Below are 22,860 nucleotides of genomic sequence, written 5' to 3'. Positions count from 1 at the left end.
ATGTATCACTGTACAACTGTGATGGTGTTTTTACAGCTCTGCTTCCAAGCTTTGCCAGATATTTTTAGATGCCCGTCTTCCATAATAATGAGAAATTCTTTATTGATATTAGCAGTATCAATAAACTTTTCCCAAATCATGTTAAACAACAAAATGTCATTGTTGCTCTAAAATATCATCCAGCTTTAAAGAAATATAGGTTTTGCTTTATGCTCCACCAATGAGATGCACTGAGCCTACTTTCTCAATAGCGGACAGGCAGGACACAATTCTTCTTCTTAGATATTGATGCTTTTTCTGTCAAATATTTAAATAGAAGCATGATTTTCTTTTCATTTCTCATGATGTGACGCAGTGACTCCACTGTAACACCAAAGTGCGCTCCGAACACGCCTTTGCATATTGGATTTTAGTGATTTTGATTCGTAGTGATCACTTTTATACGCACGCGCGCACACACACACACACACACACACACACACACACACACACACACACACACACACACACACACACACACACACACACACACACACACACACACAAAGGCCACACATTTTTCAATGGGATTTTTGTAATTTTACTATTATTTAATTGTGATATTTGAGTAGGTCAGAGAGGTAATATAGAAAATGTCACCTTCGTATTTAACACTTTAGATTTGTATATGTTTTTGTTTTTATTTTATTCTGAACTTTTTCAGTGGGGGGTTGTTTTGAGAAATCTTCTGAGCATGCGCAGTAGTGAAACGGAACTGTTTCCCAGGGTTACCGTCAACAAGTCGGTTAGCCCACTGTAGCTAACGTTAGCTATATGACAGTATACCTTTATCGTTTACATGTATATGGTATATATGTATGGTATGTATTGAAATAAACATCAGTCATTTGTGCAACTAAACGCAGCATAACGCTAATATAGCTATAACTTTAGCATGGGAAGCTTTGCAGTTAGCTAAATGCTACAGTGAAGTGGCAAACAGCAGCTAGCATGCTAATCTCAGTGAACGAAACCAGAGGAAACTGTTAGAGTTACTAAATATAGTTTGCAAAATGACAACTCAGCAGTTCCTGGCTCACACAAAAAGTCCGAAAACATCGAGAAGAACAACATTTCAGGTAAACACTTTATTTTACGCAGTTTGGATGTCATTTCAAATGAGAAAATAGGGAGTTAAGTTTAATACACAAAGTGTCGTGTAAACCTGAAATGATGTGGTTTTAGGATGAACTCCAGGCTGCTGTCTCCGCCAGGGCGAGCAAAACACAAACAGACCGATACTCCTACTCAGATGATTTCAATGAAGATGAAGATGGTAAGAAGCAGAGCACTGAAATACATGAATATGACTGTGTTGTGCGCGAGATCCTCAAGATGATGTTAGCCAGTGTGGGAAAGTAACTAATGCTACATTTATTCAAATTTAAGAGACTTTATTGCCCACATTTGTCTTTGGCTTCACTCAGACACAGTAAAGATACATACAAACACATAAAACAATACAACATTAAAAACACACAAGTGTAAAATATACAACATACATCAGTGCAAAGAGGCAGGTAAGAACAATAAGTAATAGAAATAGAAATAATAACAGAGAGCACTTTTTTAAAATAATGGGTTTCCCTATTACAATTATTCTGTGTTCACTTCTTGAATGACATATGGAATAAGTTTTTCCATTCTGTGCTACTTCATATTTCTACTCTACTACATTTTGAGACCAATATTGTACTCTTTACTCCATTAGGCTACATTTATTAGAAAGTTTTTGTTACTTGTTACTTTAAGATAAGTAGTAGGCCTACAAAATATAAATAATCTAGTGTATAATCATTATAAGTCAACCCTTAAAAACAAGAGGAAAAGTACAAGAAAATAACCTTAAAAATTAGTTATTAAAATAAAAAGACAGGAAGAGGCAGTACAATTAAAGCAAGTCAAGCAAGACTTGGGGAAAAGTGCTTAAAATTATATTAAATCTGTAACATAATTTGAGATATGTAATTTTTCCAAAGACATTTTCCCTAGCATTTAAAAAAAATCTGAATCTACAAGTTTCTTGCAATTTTGTGGCACAATTCTTTCGAAAGAAATATCACCAATTTACTCCGGGTTTCAATTTTGAAACACTTGAAAGGCCTCTGAAAGCAGCACAAGAAAAGTGATGTCACTCCAGGTTTCAAAGGGTTAAAGTCATCACTGATTAGAATTCAGTAATAAAATAGATTTTGTTCTGAAATGTGCTGCTCTGCATAATAAGTACTTTTACTTTTGGTACTTAAAGTATATTTTAATGATAATACTTGTCTACTTTTACTTGAGTAAGATTTTAAATGCGCGACTTTTACTTTTTACATATTTCTACACTGTACTGTTGACATTTTTAGTAAAGTAAAACATCAGATTTTTTCTTGCACCACTGGCCAGCAGCCATCCACTCAGGAAGGGATACTAAGATGCAGTTGAAATTGGACCTTTAGTTTAGATTGTTTTGTCAACTTAATATGTGGTTTAATGGTAGGTCCTGTCTTGTTATTTACTTGTCATTTTCTGTGTTTTTGCAGATTTTTTGAATGAACTCCTCAAATCAAGAAAAAAGAAGGCTAGTGCACTTAAGACTGGGAGGAGTAAATCCAAAAACAACGACTTTGAAATTTCCGATGACGAAGGCAAACGTGGTAGGACGAAGAAAGTTTCATTTCTGAAAACCCAAAGAATCAGCTCTCCCTCTGAAGACACAACAGCATTAGAGTCACGTGAAAACGAGCCGCCAGACTCTTCCACCGGGCAACACGATAACTATAATGACTCATTTTCCTCGCAGCGCTCCACAAACGCCAGTGAAGATCACATACGATTGAAAAGCAGTAATATGGAGTTTAACGATCCTCAAATCACGAGAGAGAGCTCAAGTAAATCTCTGTCATACCAAACATCGGGTGACACTCTGATGGACATGCCTCTGCCCTTACCATCTGACAACAGTGTGACAGAGACTCCAGACCCAGAGGAGAAGAGCAGCTCTGTTTTGGAAGAAAGATCCCAGACTCCTCAGTTATCAGCAGCTGACCTCAAACGCATATCCTCAGCAGGTCTGTTCACACTGTGTCATGTTTAAGTCACACAGGGCACACTACATGTTACTTTTCCAGATTGGCCTGCATATTTTTTAATTTATATTTCCAACATTATTCAGATACTGATAGGGAGCCACCCAGGCCTAAACCGAGGCAGAGGACTCTTGGGTTGAGCATTCAGGCTGTGGAGAAGATAGCAGAAGATGCTGAATCTCAGGATCTCAGCAGGACACAAACTTCTTCTGCATCAATCCCGCTCTCCACTGACATGTCCAGCAGCATTGCTGTAAGCAGCCACATGTCTTGCTGATTGGTCATTCAGTATTTTAAAGGGACAGTATACCCCCAAATTAAAAAAATCCTATTTTTTTCTCTTACCTGTAGTGCTATTTATCAATCTGTATTACTGTATTTTGGTGTGAGTTGCAGTGTTGGAGATATCAGCTGTAGAGATGTCTGCCTTCTCTCCGATATTATGGAAGTAGATGGTACTCGGCTTGTAGTGCTCAAAATGACAAAAAAGAAAATACATATGAAAAACTCAACAGCAATGTCTTTTTCCAGAATTTATTATCCAGTTACTCAATATAATCTACAGACTTTGTGAGCAGTTTCATGCAGGAAATGTTTCTCATGCTTGTGACATTAATGCCAACCTCCTCACCCTAGCTGTCATGTTAGCTAGCTAAAGGGTGCCAATTGAGACAGACACCCGTTGACCGTGTCAACGCAAAGAAGGAAGTGTGCATCTACTGCTAATGAGCTAGCTTACCTTATACCTCAACAAATATATAAAGTAAGGTTTTATATTCATAAAAAAATAAGCAGTATTCTCAGCTCTGAAATGCTGAAGGTGTCTGCTGAAAGAGAGGAAACAAAGAATGAACCACTGCGAAGCTAAAGAGCCACATTAACGACTAACTCAGTAGCACAAATCATACACACACCCTAAGTGGAAGAATGAAACACTGCGCAGCAACAGCCCATTGTTCAGCAGCTAACGTTAGCACAATGCTCACCTCCACAGCAGTGATCAGTAACCTCAGGATCAAAGACTGAAAGGTACCTTATGACGGCTTGTGTTTAGATGATCCTGACATTTAACAGAGTTGTTTAATCATGTAATTATTATGCTAAAAGAGTCAAAGGAGCTTGTTTAACGTAGCAAAATCGTCACTTACCCATGGGATGAAGAGATAACTCTGATGCTATGCACTTAAATTTCAGCTGACATAGTAGAGGAGGGTTATCGTAAGGAAGGCTTCATTGTGTCATGGAGCCATGATGTCAGGCCTGTCAAAAACATCCAGCACACAAAATCAGTGAAAAGACAGTTAAACTCCACAGTGCAGTGCTGTAGCCTATAGATAACAGACTTTTCAGGTTTTCAAAAAGTGTAGCATTTCTAATGTGTTTAGAAGAAATCACTGATTTGACTTTAACTGGACTTCACTGTTTGCATCTTGTGCAGTCACACGCTCAAGCCTCTTTTGTATCAGTAGATGCACATTTCCTTTTGCACAGTGATACAGCTGGTGGGTGTAGTTTGGTAGAAAAAAAAAGTTTCTACATGCTCACAACAAGGTCTGTCGATTATCTTGAGTAACCGGGTCATGGTTTCTATAAACAGACATTTTTTTCAATCTTCATTTGACACTTTGAGCACCACAAGCCGAGTGCCGTTGTCACATTATATTGGAGAGAAGGTAGACATCTCTATGGCCGATATCTCCAACACTCTGTAATTCACAGCAAAACAATCTAGATTGATAAATAGCCCAACAGGTAATATGTATTTTTGATTTTGGAATGAACTGTGCCTTTAAGTTGAAACATCTTCTAATTGGAGCCTGTCTTTTTTATGTTATTATACTGTAGTGGACAGAAGGAGACCACACAGTTTCATTCAGCCCCAGCAAATCCTCCTGGAGCAAGAGTGAGCAGTCACAGCTTTCCACCAAGTCCACGGTTGATTCTGGATCCAGAGGTCATAATCAGCATCCTCAGCACCATAACCTTACTGTTTAATGGTATTTTTTAGCTCATTAATCCTCTTGATATTTAATTTGTTGTTTTAGATGGCTTTTTTTCTGATGACAGCAAAGAGCAGGAGAGGAAGTACTCCACATCATTTGAGGACTTTAATGTAAGTCACTCATTTTTAGGTGTGACTGTCATGTTGGATGTGCTCTGTTTATTCTTAGTGGCAGTAACTGTCTTAACTGTCTTCTTTCAGGTGGACTCTGGAGATCACTCACAACAACACTCTCATGCTGATGAAAAATCATTTGATACCAGGTTAGTGAACAAACTACAATAACAAATATGTAAATATATGTCCTCTTAGATGGGACTTAATTGAGAGTTTTTTTGGTTTTTTGTTTGTTTGTTTTTTTTTCAAATTAGGACATCAAGTTCTCTCTCAAAGACCACTCAGAGACCTCAGAGTGTGTGCTCCAGGAAGGTGGAATCAAAGTATTTGGGAAGCCTCAAACTTCTGGATCGTAAAGTTTCTCTACAAGAGTCTCAGCCTCAAGAGGCAGATTCACTCAGAGCTGCAGTTTACCAGGTCAGTGTGAGAATGAGCCAAGAGTCCACATTGCTGCAGTTAAAAACGTGTGTTCTGTGGTTTTATGGGTAAAGACTATATGAAGTACGTGCCGTTCTGCACAGCACTATCCAGAGGAGCTCCATCTTAGTATACAAGTATATAAGATACTAGAATATACTTACAAGTAGACTATTAAACACTCCATTTATCATTTTCTGTTTCTACGTTATTCTTTGATTTAAAGACATTGTTGTCAGGTATCAGATACAGAAGAATGGATCCTAAAGAGCCAATTTGGGCTTGACATGTACTTTTCCTTCTATACTGTAAGAAACAAATTTAGGGGAGTGTTTTACAGTCTTGCCAGTCTTTCAGAAAAAGAAATCCAGGGCAGTTTTATCTACTCTGCATCTGGAAAACAAAGATAAGGATGTCTTCTGCGCACTTACATGTCAGTAGAAGGCATCAGTGTACACTCTTAGAAGGAAAGGTTCCAAAAGGACTCTTCCTGAAGGGCTTAGGTTCTACATGGGACCATATGCTTCATAAGAACCATCTATGAGGAAAGGGTTCTTCAGGGGTTCTTTGGTAGAATAAAGGTTTCATTAAGATCCCTTTTCATCCAAAGAACCATTTTTGCTGTATCTTTAAAAAGCCTTGAAAGGCATTTAATTCCTTAATCTAAAAAATAAGGCATTAATTGGTAATAAATTGACTTAAATGTATCTTTCAAAAGTCTTAAAAATGCTCAGACATGAAAAGTAGGATTTCATGGATAGTTTTTTCTGATGTTGCTTAGTGAAATCTCAAAATATTTGATAACATCTATTTTTTGGTTAAATGATGTAATAAATGACTCTTCATTCATCATGATGGGAATCCAAGCAGTGGAATTTCACATGCAGAGTGAAAAACACAAAATCGTCAAGAAAACCAGCTGGAAACGGCAGAAATTTCCCACTTCTATTGGTAAACCAAAGAGATACTATAATGATAATATAATATGTTCATTGCCTTCCATGTGATTCACTTGACTTGGGGTGGGTTCTAGATGAAACTTGGAATATAAGAGCATTCTCGGTAGAAGCCCCTGGGTGGGTTCTTTTTTATTTTATTTTTTTTAAATATACCACAACACAGTCACAAATTGACAGTACAAAAACACTAATTTACATTATGAATAACTCAAAAATAAATTAACAGACAACAAAATAAATGTATAGGTAACAATTTACATAAAAATGTGACTAATAAAGTTAAGTACAACAGTATAATAAAAGGAGAAAAAAAATGAGAGACAGGTATTTACTAACCATAACAACATGGTCTATTGTAACAGTAGTGTGGTGAAAATGGGGAGCTTGTGTAGGCCATTATTCAATCGTATAATATTGCCATATTTTATCGAAAAAAATGTATTCCAAGGTTAAACAAAAATACACAAGCTTGCCAAAATGTTTGCCATATGCATGGGCACAGCCAAAATTATCCAAAAAAGGAAAGCGCATAACATGTGCCAAAGAGCACCTAAAGATTAGATGGAGTTTGTTTGTTTTTTTTTCAACGCAGCACCTGGAAAACAAAGATGTGTGTTTTACACTCTGATTATTTACCTGTCAGTAGAGGGCATCAGGGCATCTACGGCGCATTCTGTGTCAACTAAAACCCCTACTTACTAACGTGTCCTCCTGACAGGAATGGCTTCAAAAGAAAAAGGAAAAGTCAAAAGAGAACATGCAGCTTAAGAAGAAAGAGGAAATGCTCAAAGAAAGAAAGAAAAAGGTGATTAGTCTATTTGTAAATTGGAAATACTGCACTGTTGTAGAACCATCTAAAGAAAAAACATCATATATGCATCTTTCAAAAGCAAGAAGAGGCCAAAAAGGAGGATGCTGTTGCTTCATACGAGGCTTGGAAGGAAAAGAAAGCAGAAAGTCTCAAAGCAAAAGCCAAAGAAAAGCAAGATTTGATCAGAAAAGAGCAAAGAGCAACTGAAGAAAAGGAGGAAAAAAAGCAAGCCGCCAGCCAGGTATGTTGATTGATTTGTTTGTAATAAGTTTGTAACAGTGTGAGAAGATAATCAGTGATGTTATAAACGTTACAGGTGTTTGAAAAATGGAAACGTGAGCATGACCATCTGCTCAAAGAAAAGCACAGAAAACAAAAAGAAGCTGAACGTAAACTTCAGGTTAGACAACAAGAAAAGGAAGAAGAAAGAAAGAGAGACAGCAAAACTGCTTTTTCTGACTGGTGGGTGTAAATGACTTTTTTATCTATAGATTTTTATCTATATATCTATAGATTTTTAAAGCAGGCTTGAAATATTACCTGCAATGACCTCTAATAGAATGTTGACAGAAGAAAGTGAAGTGTCATTTAGGGGTTAGAATTACGAGGCTAAGATTGTGTAAATGTAATGTAAATGACATTTAGGTCAGCATTAATAAATAAATACATAAGTATCTATATGGCTGTGATATAAATCCTGAAATAAAAAAAGAGGAAATAAATATGTAACTGAATGTTAATATAAATGTATAAGTAAGAAAGTAAGTATAATTTAATAAATAAATAAATAGGTTTTATTTATTTTATTTTATTTTATTTAAAATTTAATGGAATACTTTTTTTCAGGCGATTTTTATTTCCCCTGTCCACATTTTTTTTAGCAGCTCACAGCACAGGCTTATATATTTAGTTATCTACTTATTTATTTATTATTAACTTCAATGTCATTGCATAGATTAGCAGTTTGGTGCACTTATAACCTATTAGTACTGTCCCATCATACTCAAACCTACTTGGGTGTGAATATAATCAACCACTAGATGGCAGTCAAAGCTTGATAATTAGCCCTATTTCATTCATTTACACTTTTGTTACTGTTGTTTTTTTTTCTTAAAATGTTTAAGGCATGAGAAGAAGACAGGTGTTCTCCATGAAAAAGCCTCAGTGCAGCGGGAAGAAATCAGAAATAAAGCAGAAGAAGAACGCTACATGAAAGAAGAGAGGGATAAAATGGCTTTAGAGACGTACGAAAACTGGCTGGTGAGTAGTAGTATAAAAATTAATGGCATCAAAGGTGGTGGCTCTATATTTGTTTTTGGGCGTCTCTTGGGGGGGATTTCCTCCATGACGCTGACAGTTTTTTTAAAATGTGCTAGCAGTGGCGATCCTAGACTTCGGGGTCCCCAATCAAAGAAGGCCATCGAGGCCCTGTCCTAATGGTATCCAGCTGTCATACAGGAGCTACATGGGGCCCCACTTAGTTTTTTTTGTTTGTTTTTTTTTTTTTTGTGCAGTGGTGGCACACTGCATTGTGCCATTATGATTTAAGGAGGTTTATAAATGTAATTTCAAATGTGCCGCTATGAGTGGTAATGTGGGAAAGTTGTTTGTGGGAGCCCTAAACATTTGCCTGGTCTGCCTCTCCTGACAGCGCAGCTCTGTCTGCCAGGGCTCAAGGAAATGTTTATATTGAAGTCATCTGGAATATTTCAGATTTTTCTTTTTGCCCCAACAGGTACGAAAAGATCTGGAACAAAAAAGGCAAAAAGAAGAAAGACGAATACAAGCGATACTCAGAGACAGTCCACCACCTCCATGGAGCCCTCCCAATAAAACAATACCATATGGAAAGTGACATAAAATGTTGCATACAATCCTTCAGACCTTTGTGGGTCCTATGTTACATTTTAAGCTGTATGTTTTGTAGTCTATGTTGTGTTTCAAGCATAATTGACAGCAGTTTTTATTTTTTATATTTTTGTTTGGGTTTTTATTAGCCAGGAGCTCTATTTTTGTATGTTTTTTTAATGAGATGTTGTAGTATATTTAGAAAGTTGGAAATAAGAATATAGGCAATAAGAAATATTAACATAAATGTTTCATATAATTGGTTTGCAGATTCCCTTTATTGTTAGCTGTTGAACTGTAGTTGAGTTCCACATCAAGTTTGTTTTGTCTTTAGATCACGAGGCTTCAAAACATCACACAACCTTAGAAGCTCATCTGTGTAACACTTAGAGGTATTTTATGTTAGATGTGATTGAATTGGTGAATTTATTTTGTTCTGATTTAAAAATGCTGGTCATTTTGCATGTCTCTTTTTTTTTATTTTTGTCACATTAATTGCATTTTTTTAATATGATCCAAAACATCTACTTTAACATTTCAACAACAAACAAAGTCTCAAAGAATGTCTTAAGTGAAGCAACAAAACAACAAACTTTATTAATAGTATTTATCGGTGCAAAAAATAAAAATCTTGGAGCACCAATTCAATTTTGGAATATTTGTTAAATATTGTATACTTGTTGTGTGTATGTATGATTGTATGTGTGTGAAGCATGGGGACAATAAATGAATAATAATGCAAATTTTTAGAAAAAATATTATATTAAATATTATTTTTTAGAATAAAACAGCTGGGTGGTAATTGTAGTTAAAAAAATAAAGTAATTAAATAAAACTTAGATGTGTCAGCTATTGTATTATGGAGAGTCCTGTTGGGAATGGGGTGGGGTCACTGACTGCATTTTGGATTTACAATTCAGACAGTAAAATCTAATTGTCATAATGACTGAGTGCTGCTAAGGAATTTGTTTATGGCCTGCTGTTAGGTCTGCTCCTACGCTATTATCCAATAAAAGACTCCCACAAGGCTGGGAAATGTTCAGATCCCATTACCTGTGACAATGCAAACTGAAATGTTTCTTAAAATATGTAAGTGCTGCAGTTCCCTCTCTAAAATAAATACCAAGGAAGCTACAAAGACCCCATTTGTTGCTGTTATTTATATGGGCATTGGGCACTATATTCTGAAAGTCGTTTAAGTGATTTTTCATGCAAAAATATTCTGTGATTACAGCTTCACAAATGTGAGGATTTGCTGCATCTAACAATTTAAATATTTGTATTCTTTTAGAGTACTTGCAATAATATAATCAGAATTTTGAATTCTAAAAATAAAATAATCAGTTCATCAAGTTAATAATCAGCAGATTAATTCATAATAAAAATAATTAGTTGCGGACCCTAGTTTTAACAGGAAAATCCTGGTTTTTGCATTACTGCATGATTGATAATCGAATGATATATATATATAGCATATCAGTCACAAGGACTTAAAAAATGTATTTTATTTTATCAATTTATATGTTGCATTGAGTGCTTTTACTCTCAATTCTAAAAGTCGTTTTCGTCATTATACTTCTACTTGAGTCACATTTTCAATGCAGGACTTTAACTTGTGGTATTTAGAGTGTGACAATAGTTATTTTGCTTCAGTAAAGTTTGTGTAAATATTTTCTACCTGGTAAAAAACAAAACAAAACTAAAAACAAACAAACAGCCATTTAATTTAATAGTTAAATTAAACATATTACTTATATTTACTTATATTTACCTTTTTTCAAGGTAGTTGGTTTCCAAAATGATTTTAAGTAACATCAACATGTCAGATTGTGAAGTGTAGAATCAGTATTTTTACTTAAAGGATCAGGACACTACACCACTGTTAAGATGTTCTGTGTTACTATTAACATTAACACACACCTTATCTCCTGTTTTTGAAAAATTACTACTATCGTTGTTAAAAAACAAACAAATTCAGACCGTTTATAAATTGCTCTTGAGTATCTTTGTGATTAAGAATACATTTTGGTGCTTTTAGTCTGAAAATATCACACCGGAAGTATCCCTGGGCAGCTGGATGTCATGGAGATTGAGGTTGTACTCTGGCAGAGAGAAGTACCTCAGCCACTTTATGTAAAGGTAGCACTGCAGGAAAAGTTGGAGAAGTGAGAAGAAGCCTGGCGGTGTGAGTTTGTGCGTCGAGTGGTGGTTTAGTCAAAATTACATTTGTCGTTTATAACCGTTTACAGCTCCGGAAGCGACGGCGGTTCGGACACATTAAAGAAAGGAGCTAACATAATCTGCGCATTCCTGAAGTTGACTGACTGTCGAGCTGGCAGAGGTAATGTAATGTTAGCTAACGCCTGCTAGCTAGCTAGCGCCACAGAGACGCCCATTCATTTGTGTCTTGTGTGGAGTTCGGTCGCTCACTGTTAGAAAACAGGAGGTAAATGTTTCTGCTAATGTGTAATGTTAACTACAAGCAGTGACACTTGCTCTGTAATACAGCTAACGTCAACTAGCTGAGAGGTAACTGAGATAAAAGGTCATTTTTCATCTGTTGGACGTGGCTGAGCTGCAATAAAAGGCTCTTTATTTTCTCCCAGGCTGTAACGGTGCGACTGGTACTGCAGCACTGATGAACCTTTGAAAGATGAACATGTGAAAGACTGAACTGGGTGTCTTAGAAACTATTATCGATATGTCAGAAAGAAACCAATTAATTTTGCTGTTTGTAGTTAATCAGTCCTTGGAGGTAATCCATGTTACATTGTAAAAGTTGAGACACTTTTTAGCACAGTGAAATATGGACAGATGAATGGAAATGCACTTTTACGTGTAGATTATGGCTTCAACTATTGCTTTAAGCATGTTGTGTATTTGTGTGGTCTTTTTTTTTAAACTTTTTTTCTGATTTTCTCCACATACATATTTTTGAACTGAAAGATATTTATATTACCCTTTAAATCGTTCTGTAAAGACATCACATACTTAAATACACATTTGTTCTAAAATAGCATGTGCATACTGATGATCAAAATTAAGTTTTCTTTTATGATCCTTGTCACCTGAACCAATTAAGCTGTTTCTTGTTTTCACAATCAAAGGTGACTATAATTGCATTTGACCCACCAACAATTCAGATAAGAAAACTTGATTGTTTCCTCAGTGGAAATGTATGTGAATATAATTTATTGAATAAACTGTGACATAAGACAGAGAAGCTGAAAATCCTCATTACAGACCTACTGGAATAAGTAAAGATTTTGCAGTTTGGCTTAAAGAGATGGATCAAAATAGTTGGCTTTTTTACCCCTGTCGATCTTTAAATGATAATTTGACCAACCCTACAGTCTTGGCAAGTGATTTCAGCAGGAATTTTAAAAACGAGTACTTAATTGTAAGATTGAAAACAAACTAAAGTAACTTTTCATGCATTTTATAGCGAATCAGGAAGTAAATTTTAATTTAGAGTTTATCTTCACATTGCGGTATATTGGAATATACAAGTTGATTAGCATTTTGCAGATATATTGTATCAGTGTATATCGACCTATATGTACCTAGAGATTGCAGCTCAGAAACTAGATTTTAGGAAATTTAGTAACAGAGTCATTTGTACATGATTTGTTAAGCAGACAGCACTGACAATTGTTGACCCACCAACAATTCAGATAAGAAAACTTGATTGTTTCCTCAGTGGAAATGTATGTGAATATAATTTATTGAATAAACTGTGACATAAGACAGAGAAGCTGAAAATCCTCATTACAGACCTACTGGAATAAGTAAAGATTTTGCAGTTTGGCTTAAAGAGATGGATCAAAATAGTTGGCTTTTTTACCCCTGTCGATCTTTAAATGATAATTTGACCAACCCTACAGTCTTGGCAAGTGATTTCAGCAGGAATTTTAAAAACGAGTACTTAATTGTAAGATTGAAAACAAACTAAAGTAACTTTTCATGCATTTTATAGCGAATCAGGAAGTAAATTTTAATTTAGAGTTTATCTTCACATTGCGGTATATTGGAATATACAAGTTGATTAGCATTTTGCAGATATATTGTATCAGTGTATATCGACCTATATGTACCTAGAGATTGCAGCTCAGAAACTAGATTTTAGGAAATTTAGTAACAGAGTCATTTGTACATGATTTGTTAAGCAGACAGCACTGACAAGTAGATTACCACATTGTAAAATGTCCCTCTCAGTTTGTGGTCAGGCTTGCTGTCGGGGGGGCGGTCAAAGGGTACAGATGACCCTGGCTCGGGGGATGGGCATGCAAAGGTCTATGCACCATGGGTTGGGCTGGAGTGGGTGTAGATTAAGTGTTCAGTGTTAAAAATGTGCCTTCCTCTCTGCATTGCACAGACTGTGGAGATTAGCTATGATACATACGTGCAATGTTACATACATGTTGCTTTACACTGCATATTTTGTTTATTTTGTCAAAAAACTTCTGACTTTCCTGACTGAAAATGTTGGACATTATCTGCATATATGAACAGATCTATCATTTTTGCCGTATACATCAGTGCAGTTAAATCACTGTGTCCAGTCCAAAAAAATACAATTTTTAAATAAAAAACAGGGTTGGTTTTCGTCTGTGTTTTCAGAATCAGAATTATACTTTATTGATATCCGGGGGGATGCCAGCATATAGAATTATTCCAGTAGAAATAAGTATAAAAATAGAAATACAGTTATAGTAAACAGTTAGTACTAGTAAATAAAGTATGTATAATATGCTCAGTATGTAAGTGTGTAAAAAAAATCAACGTACAGGAATACAATAATAGAATATTGGCACTAATATGTGAATATTTAAATTCTAATATGAATAATGTGCTGAATGTGTAAAATATAAAACCGTGCCATATGTTGCAATACAATGTGTAAAACTGGTATGTAAAATAATGAATGCACAGGAATACAATAGTAGAATATTAGCACCAATGTGTGAATATTTAAATTATAATATGGATAATGTGCTGAATGTGTAAAATATAAAACTGTGCCATATGCTGAAATACAGTGTATAAAACTAGTATGTAAGTTAACAAATATAAAGATATAAATATGTGTGCAGTGCTATCAAATTATATATCATTTTGCTGTTGTTGGGTGCAAACCTCCTATCTCTAAAATTGCTATTTTTCAGGAATTAGGAAAAAAACGCTGCATCTTTGAAAGGATCCAATAGAAATTTTGGTTTAGTAACAAGCTTTTGTAAATACATTTCATTGGCTGAGAAATGGTAAATCCAACTGATAGACATCGAGGGTGACCAATAGACGTAATTTATGGAAAAAAAAATGTGGCGATACGAGGTTTGCGTTCGACAGTGACAATATTATGTATGTTTTCTTTTACAAAGTGATTATACATTGAAGAAATACTGACGTCTAAATCGAGTACTTGAGGACTGATGCTCATCCCTTATTAGTACTGGCCTGAGAAACCTAGCTATAATTCAGAAAGATCTATCAAGTTTATGATTTTTTTTTCTCTTTTCTCTCCTTACTCTACATTCCTCAGATGTTTCAGATAAAGAGGATCTGTTGCATTGGTGCTGGGTATGTAGGAGGCCCAACATGTAGTGTGATTGCCCACATGTGTCCAGAGATCACGGTGACCGTCGTGGATGTCAACGAATCCCGCATCAAAGCCTGGAACTCGGACACTCTGCCCATATATGAGGTATAATACCAGCGTACTCATACAATGAAACTGAGCTGAAGGTTTTCATAAAACATTAACTGGTCATATTTTATTAATGTTTTTCCTCTACATTCTTATCTCATTTTTGAGAGCCATATATCTTGAGGGAGTTAGTGGCTCATTAGTTTAACTTAATAACAGTGTTGAAAAAGTAGCTAGGCAACCGTTCCAGGCAATGTTTTTGAACAATATGACTCCTTGATGGGCTGAATGAAACATAAATTAGTTCCAGATTTCTCAGTTTTGCAACTTTCTCTACGTCAGCCTCGACCACAAGGTATTACATCATCATGCCTAGCTTAAAGGGCAGTCCATGACCAGTCATTGAGAACTCGTGCTACATTTGTAACTGTTTGTGACGTATTTGTCCTGCACGTTTGCTGACACACCCTCCCTGTCTCATTTTTCCCACTTCCTCTCACTGTAGCCGGGTCTCAAAGAGGTGGTTGAATCATGCAGAGGGAGAAATTTGTTCTTCTCCACAGACATTGACTCAGCCATCAGAGACGCAGACCTCGTCTTTATCTCTGTGAGTCCACTAGTTACCCTCACACACATTTACTGGCACACAGCTACGGAAATAAATCTGACATTTATGACACATGAGTGAATTCACTGGTTGCACTTCTTCCCCCGTAGGTGAACACCCCAACCAAGACCTATGGGATGGGGAAGGGCCGTGCCGCTGACCTCAAGTTCATTGAGGCGTGTGCTCGGCGGATTGTGGAGGTGTCTGATGGTTACAAGATTGTCACAGAGAAGAGCACAGTCCCAGTTCGAGCTGCTGAGAGCATTAGACGGATATTTGATGCCAACACCAAACCCAGCCTCAACCTACAAGTGTGTATTATCGCATAAGAAGGGAACTTTGCTCTTTTTTTTTGTTTTTAGTCATAAGGCTAGCAGTAATTAAACAAATAACAAGAAATTGTATAAAGAATAACAACTTAGATAATCATAAATGGAAATATGATGTGAATGAAATATATGAAATGAATAAGATGGCTGTAAGAATTTTGAATCAAATACACATATTTAAAGAAAGATGAGAGAAATTGATCAAATATATAACATAACTATCTTATTTTTTTCTTTCTTCTATATTTGTCTCACCTGCTGACTTGGTAATCCTTTAACATGAAATTACTCTACTTATGAATATTGAATGGTTTCTGAACTGTGATCTATGGACTCTCCTTAATGGTTTATTATTATTATAATAAACCATTAACTATATATATATATATATATATATATATATATATATATATATACACATATACATATAATTTTTTTTCTTTGTCTCTAACATTTTTTTACACACACACACACACACACACACACACACACACACACACACACATATAGCCTTTGTGAATCATTTTTTGTATGTTATTGGTTGTTTTTTTATTTAACTCAAAAAAAAGAGGGGAACTTAAATATCTGTTGTCCTGCAAGTTTGTAAAGTTGTGTTCTGTGCTAGGTGCTGTCCAACCCAGAATTCCTTGCAGAAGGAACAGCAGTACGGGATCTGAAGGAGCCAGACCGTGTCCTGATTGGTGGAGATGAAACAGCAGAAGGTCAAAGGGCAATCAGAGCGCTGTGTGCTGTATATGAACACTGGGTCCCCAAAGCAAGAATCATCACCACCAACACATGGTCGTCCGAGCTGTCCAAACTGGTGAGTGTAGGGCGGCAACTAATAATTATTTCATAGGTTGTATTTTATTTTTTTATTTTATTTGGTGATTATTCACTCAGTTAATCAATTAACTGATTTGGCAATAAAGTGTTAGAAAAAAGTGGTAAATGCCATTAATCATTTCTCAGACCTTAAGATGACATATTTAAATAGTTTGTTTTATGTGACCAGCTGTCTATAACAGATCTACAGACTGAATCACTATGAAGTTTACAGTAATGTCTGGGTAGAAACCCCTTACATTGCTACACAAGGATGCACTGAGCAAACACTGCCTCAAATTTTAGCATCCTAAAAAAATCAGAATCAGTTTAAGTGTATGGTATATTTAGAACATTTTCACCTTTTTACCTCTCCATCAGAAAGCCCTCTCCAGTCGGGTCCTGAAGCTGCTTCTCAAAGCTACAAGAGTCCGTTGTCAAAAAGAGTCATTTTACTTTGCAGAACACAGAAGTTGCTGGTCTATGACCGCCTAAATCAGTTAGTGTTCAAGGTAAAACAGAAAAAATATTCCAAATCTAGCGTAAACTGATATTGTTTTTTTAGGTGGCTTAAATATGTTTGGCTGCAGCCCCTGTCCACAGCTGTGCATTGCTTAGCTTCCATGCTTGTAGATTTGGTTCATCAAAGATGTCAGCAAAGCTGAAACGTCATACTGTAGCTTGGACCACTGTATTATCTTTAAATGTTACAGTTATGACTGACCATGACAGCAAAAATGAACATGTCTGCTTTTTTCACGTGTCCACAGTTGAAATCAATTGCCATTTGTTACCCAAAGGTGAATGTTGTTGCTAGGGCAACATGGCTGTGATGCTGTCTATACCAATAAATCAGATGAAAGAGAGCACTTAAAGGTAGGGCTGGGCAATTCATTCATATTAAATCAGTCCTATTAAACACAGCCGAGATGAAACTATGGTGGAGTTATAAAATTTTTATCAAATTAAAATCAGAGGGCAAATAATGCAAGATGCAAAATGTAAAATGTCAGTATGAAATAATACAAAGTAATAGACCAAAAACAGCAATTAAAAAAGATAATATAAAACCACGGATAAAAGGAAATACAATAGATAAAACATAAATTAAAGAGTAAAGATATATTTTTTTAAAAATCAAATAAAATGTAAAAAAGAACGAAAACAAAAACATGACATCACATAAAAGCAAGTCTATAAAAATGCGCTTTAATGGCTACATTACAATAAATTTATGTAATTTTCAAACTTAACCAGACTGTTCTAGCTGTGCTACCATTTGCCTTTACCCACATCCACATTACTGATAATTATTTACCAAAAATATCAGTGTGTAAATATTTTCTGAAAGCACCAATAGTCAGCCCAACAGCATTGTTGCAATATCAATACAGAGATATTTGGTCAAAAATATTGTGATATTTGAATTTTTTTTAAATATCACTCAGCCTTACTTACAGGCTGAATTTTACACTTTTAAAATGTCTGAGTCAGTTTTTATCTTAATCAAAGTTATTTAAAAAAATCTAAGGCATCCATATCAAAATTGTTGTTTACTTTATGTGCTTACGGTTAAAAAAAAAAAAAAAGTCAGATTTAAGAAAAATAATATTCAAATATTGATATCCTTATTGGCCTCAAAAACCATTTACTGTTTGGCTGTCATCCATGACCTGAAAATATTCAATTTGCTCTCTTATATTACAAAGCATCAAACATTTGACAAGCTTGAACCAGCAAGTTTGGGGCATTTTTGACAAAAACAGTCTGTTGTCAGAATAGCTCACATTAATTTTCTCTTGACTAATTGATCACTGATTTTCCTTTTGAGTGACCTCTGCTGTTTTGTAGACGTCATAACAAAACTTGGTGTGTGCTTGTGTAGGCCGCCAATGCGTTCCTGGCACAGCGGATCAGCAGCATCAACAGCATCAGCGCTCTGTGCGAGGCCACCGGGGCCGATGTGGAGGAGGTTGCCAAGGCGATCGGTATGGACCAGAGGATAGGCAGCAAGTTTCTCAAAGCCAGCGTAGGTAAGAAACATGCAAAAGATGTTTAAAGTGAGGTTTTATATAAAGTTACATCCATTTAAACACAGACTGAGCGTTGCCTCTAACACCTCGGTCAGGTTTTGGTGGAAGCTGTTTCCAGAAGGACGTGCTGAATTTGGTGTACTTGTGCGAGGCCCTCAACCTGCCTGAGGTAGCATCCTACTGGCAGCAGGTGAGAACTACACCGCATAGCACATCATTTTTCTTTTTTCCTCTAAAGGTGCTGATTCTCTAATGTCTGTGATTCTGTCAGGTGATCGACATGAACGAGTACCAAAGGCGGCGGTTTGCCTGCAGGATTATTGACTGCCTCTTCAACACCGTCACTGGTAAAAAGATCGCTCTTCTGGGTTTCTCCTTCAAAAAAGACACAGGGGACACAAGGTCAGTTTCATTTCATGTTTGTTTTTCATTCACCTCTCACACCCTTGTAGACATTTGTCCCCCTCCCTGTTCTTTGTTTTTCTGTTTCATTTTTTGTTATGTTGATCATTAACCTGTGAAATTGTTTGTATGATCACTCTTAACTCCACCTGAACACCTGCCGAAATAATGCAGTCCTGGTCAGAGTTAACACTAGAGTGTGTGTGTGTGTGTGTGTGTATATGTGTGTGTGTGTGTGTGTGTGTGTGTGTGTGTGTGTGTGTGTGTGTGTGTGTGTGTGTCACAACTCCAGGGAGTCGTCCAGTATCTACATCTCCAAGTATCTGATGGATGAGGGAGCCAAGCTGTTCATTTACGACCCCAAAGTCCTGAAGGAACAGATCATTCATGACCTCTCCCAGCCCAGCATCTCAGAGGACAACCCAGAAAGAGGTGTGTGCTCTTGCCAATTTTCAAAAGCGGCTCTGAAAAGCTTGCAAAACCTCCTTTTTTGTAACATTTATCTTTGGGTACAGGATACAGGATATGAGACTGAACCTAAGTTGTAATTTAGTCAGTGTCTTAAACCTCTAGGCTGATGGCACATAATAAAAACTACAGTGAATTCTTTTGAAAATATTTTTCTTAAAGTTTTAGAAAAAAAAATGTTACAAACAAAATAAAAACCAGCAGTTCAAGCTTATTAAATAATGACTATTTGTTGTTTGAAAATAGGGCTGCAACTAACAATTATTCTCATCGTCAGTAAATATTTGAGGAAAGATTTATTTATTTATTTGAGGAAAAACAATATTTTTCCTCAAATATTTTTTTAATCGATGTTAGAGAATTGTGGAAAATGTGTTTCCCAAAGAAGAGATGTTTTTTGGGTTTTTTTGTCAGAGGATAAAGAAGACAGGAAGAAAATTGATTTTTAAGCACCAGTTTGTATGGACTACATTAGCAGATTTGTATTTCAGTGGTTTGGAGTTAAACTGTGGAATTCTTTACAGTATGACATTAAGTGTTAAAAAACAATTTCTTTGTTTAAGAAGATGTTTTAAGACAAAATAATAAGAATATATGAAACTACCGGGTAAATTCTGTCCCCTTGTTAAAGGTGATTTATGATGTATAGCTCTTGATTTTTCTATGTATATATTTTAATAACAGTAACTGACAGACTATTTCTGTTGTTATGTTTGTTTTGAGAAAATTCATTTATTTATTTTTTCCTCTACCTGCTCTTTTTTGGTCATAGAATGTGTAGTTTTGAATATGAATCTGATTGTTGTGTGTTTACATGACTGGAACAAATGAAAATGAAATGAAATGAAAAGATAACCTCAAATGTGTTGTTTGATCTGCAACCAAAATGTATTCAGTTTACTTTCATAGAGTAAAAAAAACTCCAAAGTATTTACATTTAAGAAGCTTGAAATAGAGAATTTGACTTTTTTTCCTTTAAAAGACTTACTCAAACTAATAAATCAATTATCATATTAGTTGGTGATTAATTTAATTGCTGATTACATTTTAAAACAGGATAACCCATGTAGTTCCCAGTTATTCCTGATGCATTTAGCTGACACAAAGCTGAATTGTTTTAAATGTTTTTATAGATGGAAAAAAAAGTCATTTCATATTTCTCTTGAATGCTAGGCTGTAGGTGAGAACTTGACACAGATTACTTTTTGTCCCTCTTAGTGTCGGAGCTGGTGACTGTGACCTCGGACCCCTATGAGGCCTGCCAGAGCGCGCATGCATTGGTCATCTGCACCGAGTGGGACATGTTCAAGGTCACAATCACAAATTGTCTTCCTGCCATCTAATAAATAGCATATTTAAAAAACACATCATAATAAATCACCATACCCCACTTATTCCACCACAGGAGCTGGACTATGAAAAGATCTATAAGAAGATGCTGAAGCCGGCCTTTATCTTTGATGGCCGCAGAGTGCTGGACCACCTCCATCCTCACCTCCAGAACATCGGCTTCCAGGTGAGTAAACAGAAAACACACCACACTGATACATCTCATATAAAACGAAAACAACATGAAACAATTGCCGCTCGGCCTTTATTATTGTAACACAATTGCAGAATAAATGTTTGCATTATACGTATCTGCAGACCACAGATACAGTACGTTTGCACATTATTATATAGCAGTAACATCAAACCTTTAGGTTTCAACAACACTATGATCGTGTAGTTAGGTTTAGGTACAAAATAGACTTGGTAATGGTTAGAAAAATATTATGTTTTGGCTTAAAATGCCAAGTTTTCGGGGCGCTGTCCCTGCAGTAAACGCTGCAAAAAACCAACCAGTTTACATAGCATTATCCCACCTGCTGCACCCCAGCAGTAAACTCAGAGGTGTCCTTCTTTTGGTGGCATTATCCTGGCAGGAAATGCAGCAATGTCTTTGTTAAAAAAAACCCAACTGCTTTTCGTTCCACTATACTTGCAGGAAATGCAGTGTTGTCTGAGTAAGAGCAATTGCTTTTCATGAAATCATCCCAGCAGAGAACACAGCAGTGTCCAGTAAAATAACAAGTGCTTTTTGAGCCACTAGCTTAGCAGGAAAGACAGCGACGTCTCAGTAAAAAGCAGCAGCTTTTCATGGCATTGTGCCAGCTAGAAACACAGTGATATCTCGATAAGAAAACAACTGCTTTTTGTGGGGTTATCCTGGCAGGAAACAACGTCTCGGTAAAAACAACCACTTTTCAAGGCACAATCCCAACAGCAAATGCAATGATGTCTTGATTAAGAACAACTGGTTTTCGTGCCACTAAACTGGCAGGAAAAGCAGTATTGTCTTGCTAAAAAACAGCGACATGTTGCTAAAAGAAAAAAAAAAACACCCACGGTTGGTGTCTGAAAAGCTGTGTGAAACAGCAATCGGTCTCATGCGGTGCTCTGCAGCTTGGCAGGCGTCTCACCTAGGTGATGCGCCATCCACCATCCCCTCCACAGCCTGATGACAAAGACCGCTCATCTGCTACATCACTAGAAACATTGAAATGCTACATTTGCAGACAGCGTTTTCTTCCTTCGACTGGTCTGATGACTACTGTGCTGCCTTTTTGTGTCCGCAGATCGAGACCATCGGTAAGAAAGTAACCGCAACACGAATCCCATACACCCCGGCAGCGGTATGTCCTCGCATCACTGCCAGTGAACCTCCCACCAAGAAAGCCAAAGTCTAAATCTCACTTCACCTCCACACATGAAACACATTCCTCTGTCAACCTTTTAAATGCAGGTGAAACATTTCATTCAGGTTGTCGGTACGCGCCTAATGATCAAAAAGGCCAGAGCAGCGTGACTAAGTGCTGCCCTGCAGTCGGCCTGAGAGGAACAAGTCGAGCCTTCAGTCCAAATTAGTATGAATGTGATCCATGAATGAGTCTTCGGAAGAAGTTTAGTGATAAAACATCACTAAACATTTTTTTACATTTTAAGTCAAATAGCATTTATCAAATCAGACATTTCAGATGCACCGTCTATTTCAAATGAAAACTGTTAGTGTAAGTCTACTTTTTTACAGCATTTACTGTATAATCAAGTATTGTTGCTAAATTGCAAAAAAAAATGATTTTATACTATTTTTAAAAATATTTTTTATAAAACCATCTTACTGTATGTCAGTCAGTATTTGTCCTCTGTATTACTGAAAACGGCAATGCAATAAAGTGCGACGTGTCTCCTTAATTTCTGTGCCTGTTTATTTTTACAAATCATTGGAAAGATTGACACAAA

General features: G+C 36.2%; 2 protein-coding genes across 3 annotated transcripts; both read left to right on the top strand.

Annotated features, from left to right (window-relative positions):
* The first annotated feature begins 767 nt into the window (after positions 1–767).
* map9 (microtubule-associated protein 9) lies at positions 768–10,405 on the top strand. The gene is made up of 13 exons (XM_042485801.2): positions 768–1,118; positions 1,225–1,315; positions 2,568–3,095; positions 3,200–3,366; positions 4,959–5,067; positions 5,159–5,226; positions 5,317–5,378; positions 5,487–5,649; positions 7,327–7,413; positions 7,499–7,660; positions 7,736–7,881; positions 8,544–8,679; positions 9,155–10,405. Exons 1-13 carry the CDS (start codon positions 1,053–1,055, stop codon positions 9,272–9,274), a joined length of 1,905 nt encoding a protein of 634 aa, XP_042341735.2. The 5' UTR covers positions 768–1,052; the 3' UTR covers positions 9,275–10,405.
* A 920-nt stretch (positions 10,406–11,325) lies between these two features.
* Positions 11,326–22,812, top strand: ugdh (UDP-glucose 6-dehydrogenase). 2 transcript variants are annotated; one of them, XM_088075394.1, is made up of 12 exons: positions 11,326–11,452; positions 14,810–14,971; positions 15,420–15,521; positions 15,632–15,832; positions 16,476–16,673; positions 18,561–18,708; positions 18,804–18,898; positions 18,980–19,110; positions 19,403–19,542; positions 20,797–20,888; positions 20,984–21,094; positions 22,197–22,812. In XM_088075394.1, exons 2-12 carry the CDS (start codon positions 14,810–14,812, stop codon positions 22,305–22,307), a joined length of 1,491 nt encoding a protein of 496 aa, XP_087931520.1. In that variant the 5' UTR covers positions 11,326–11,452; the 3' UTR covers positions 22,308–22,812. The 2 variants fall into 2 exon arrangements, with proteins under 2 accessions (XP_087931520.1, XP_042341214.1); XM_042485280.2 differs by having other exon boundaries at positions 11,326–11,608.
* Positions 22,813–22,860: the final 48 nt, after the last annotated feature.

This window comes from Plectropomus leopardus, chromosome 3 (assembly GCF_026936395.1).
Source record: "Plectropomus leopardus strain MGB_pleo_1.0 chromosome 3, ASM2693639v1, whole genome shotgun sequence".
Lineage (NCBI taxonomy): Eukaryota > Metazoa > Chordata > Actinopteri > Perciformes > Serranidae > Plectropomus > Plectropomus leopardus.
Note: the sequence above shows the minus strand (reverse complement) of the source record. Positions and strands in the feature narration are given on the sequence as shown.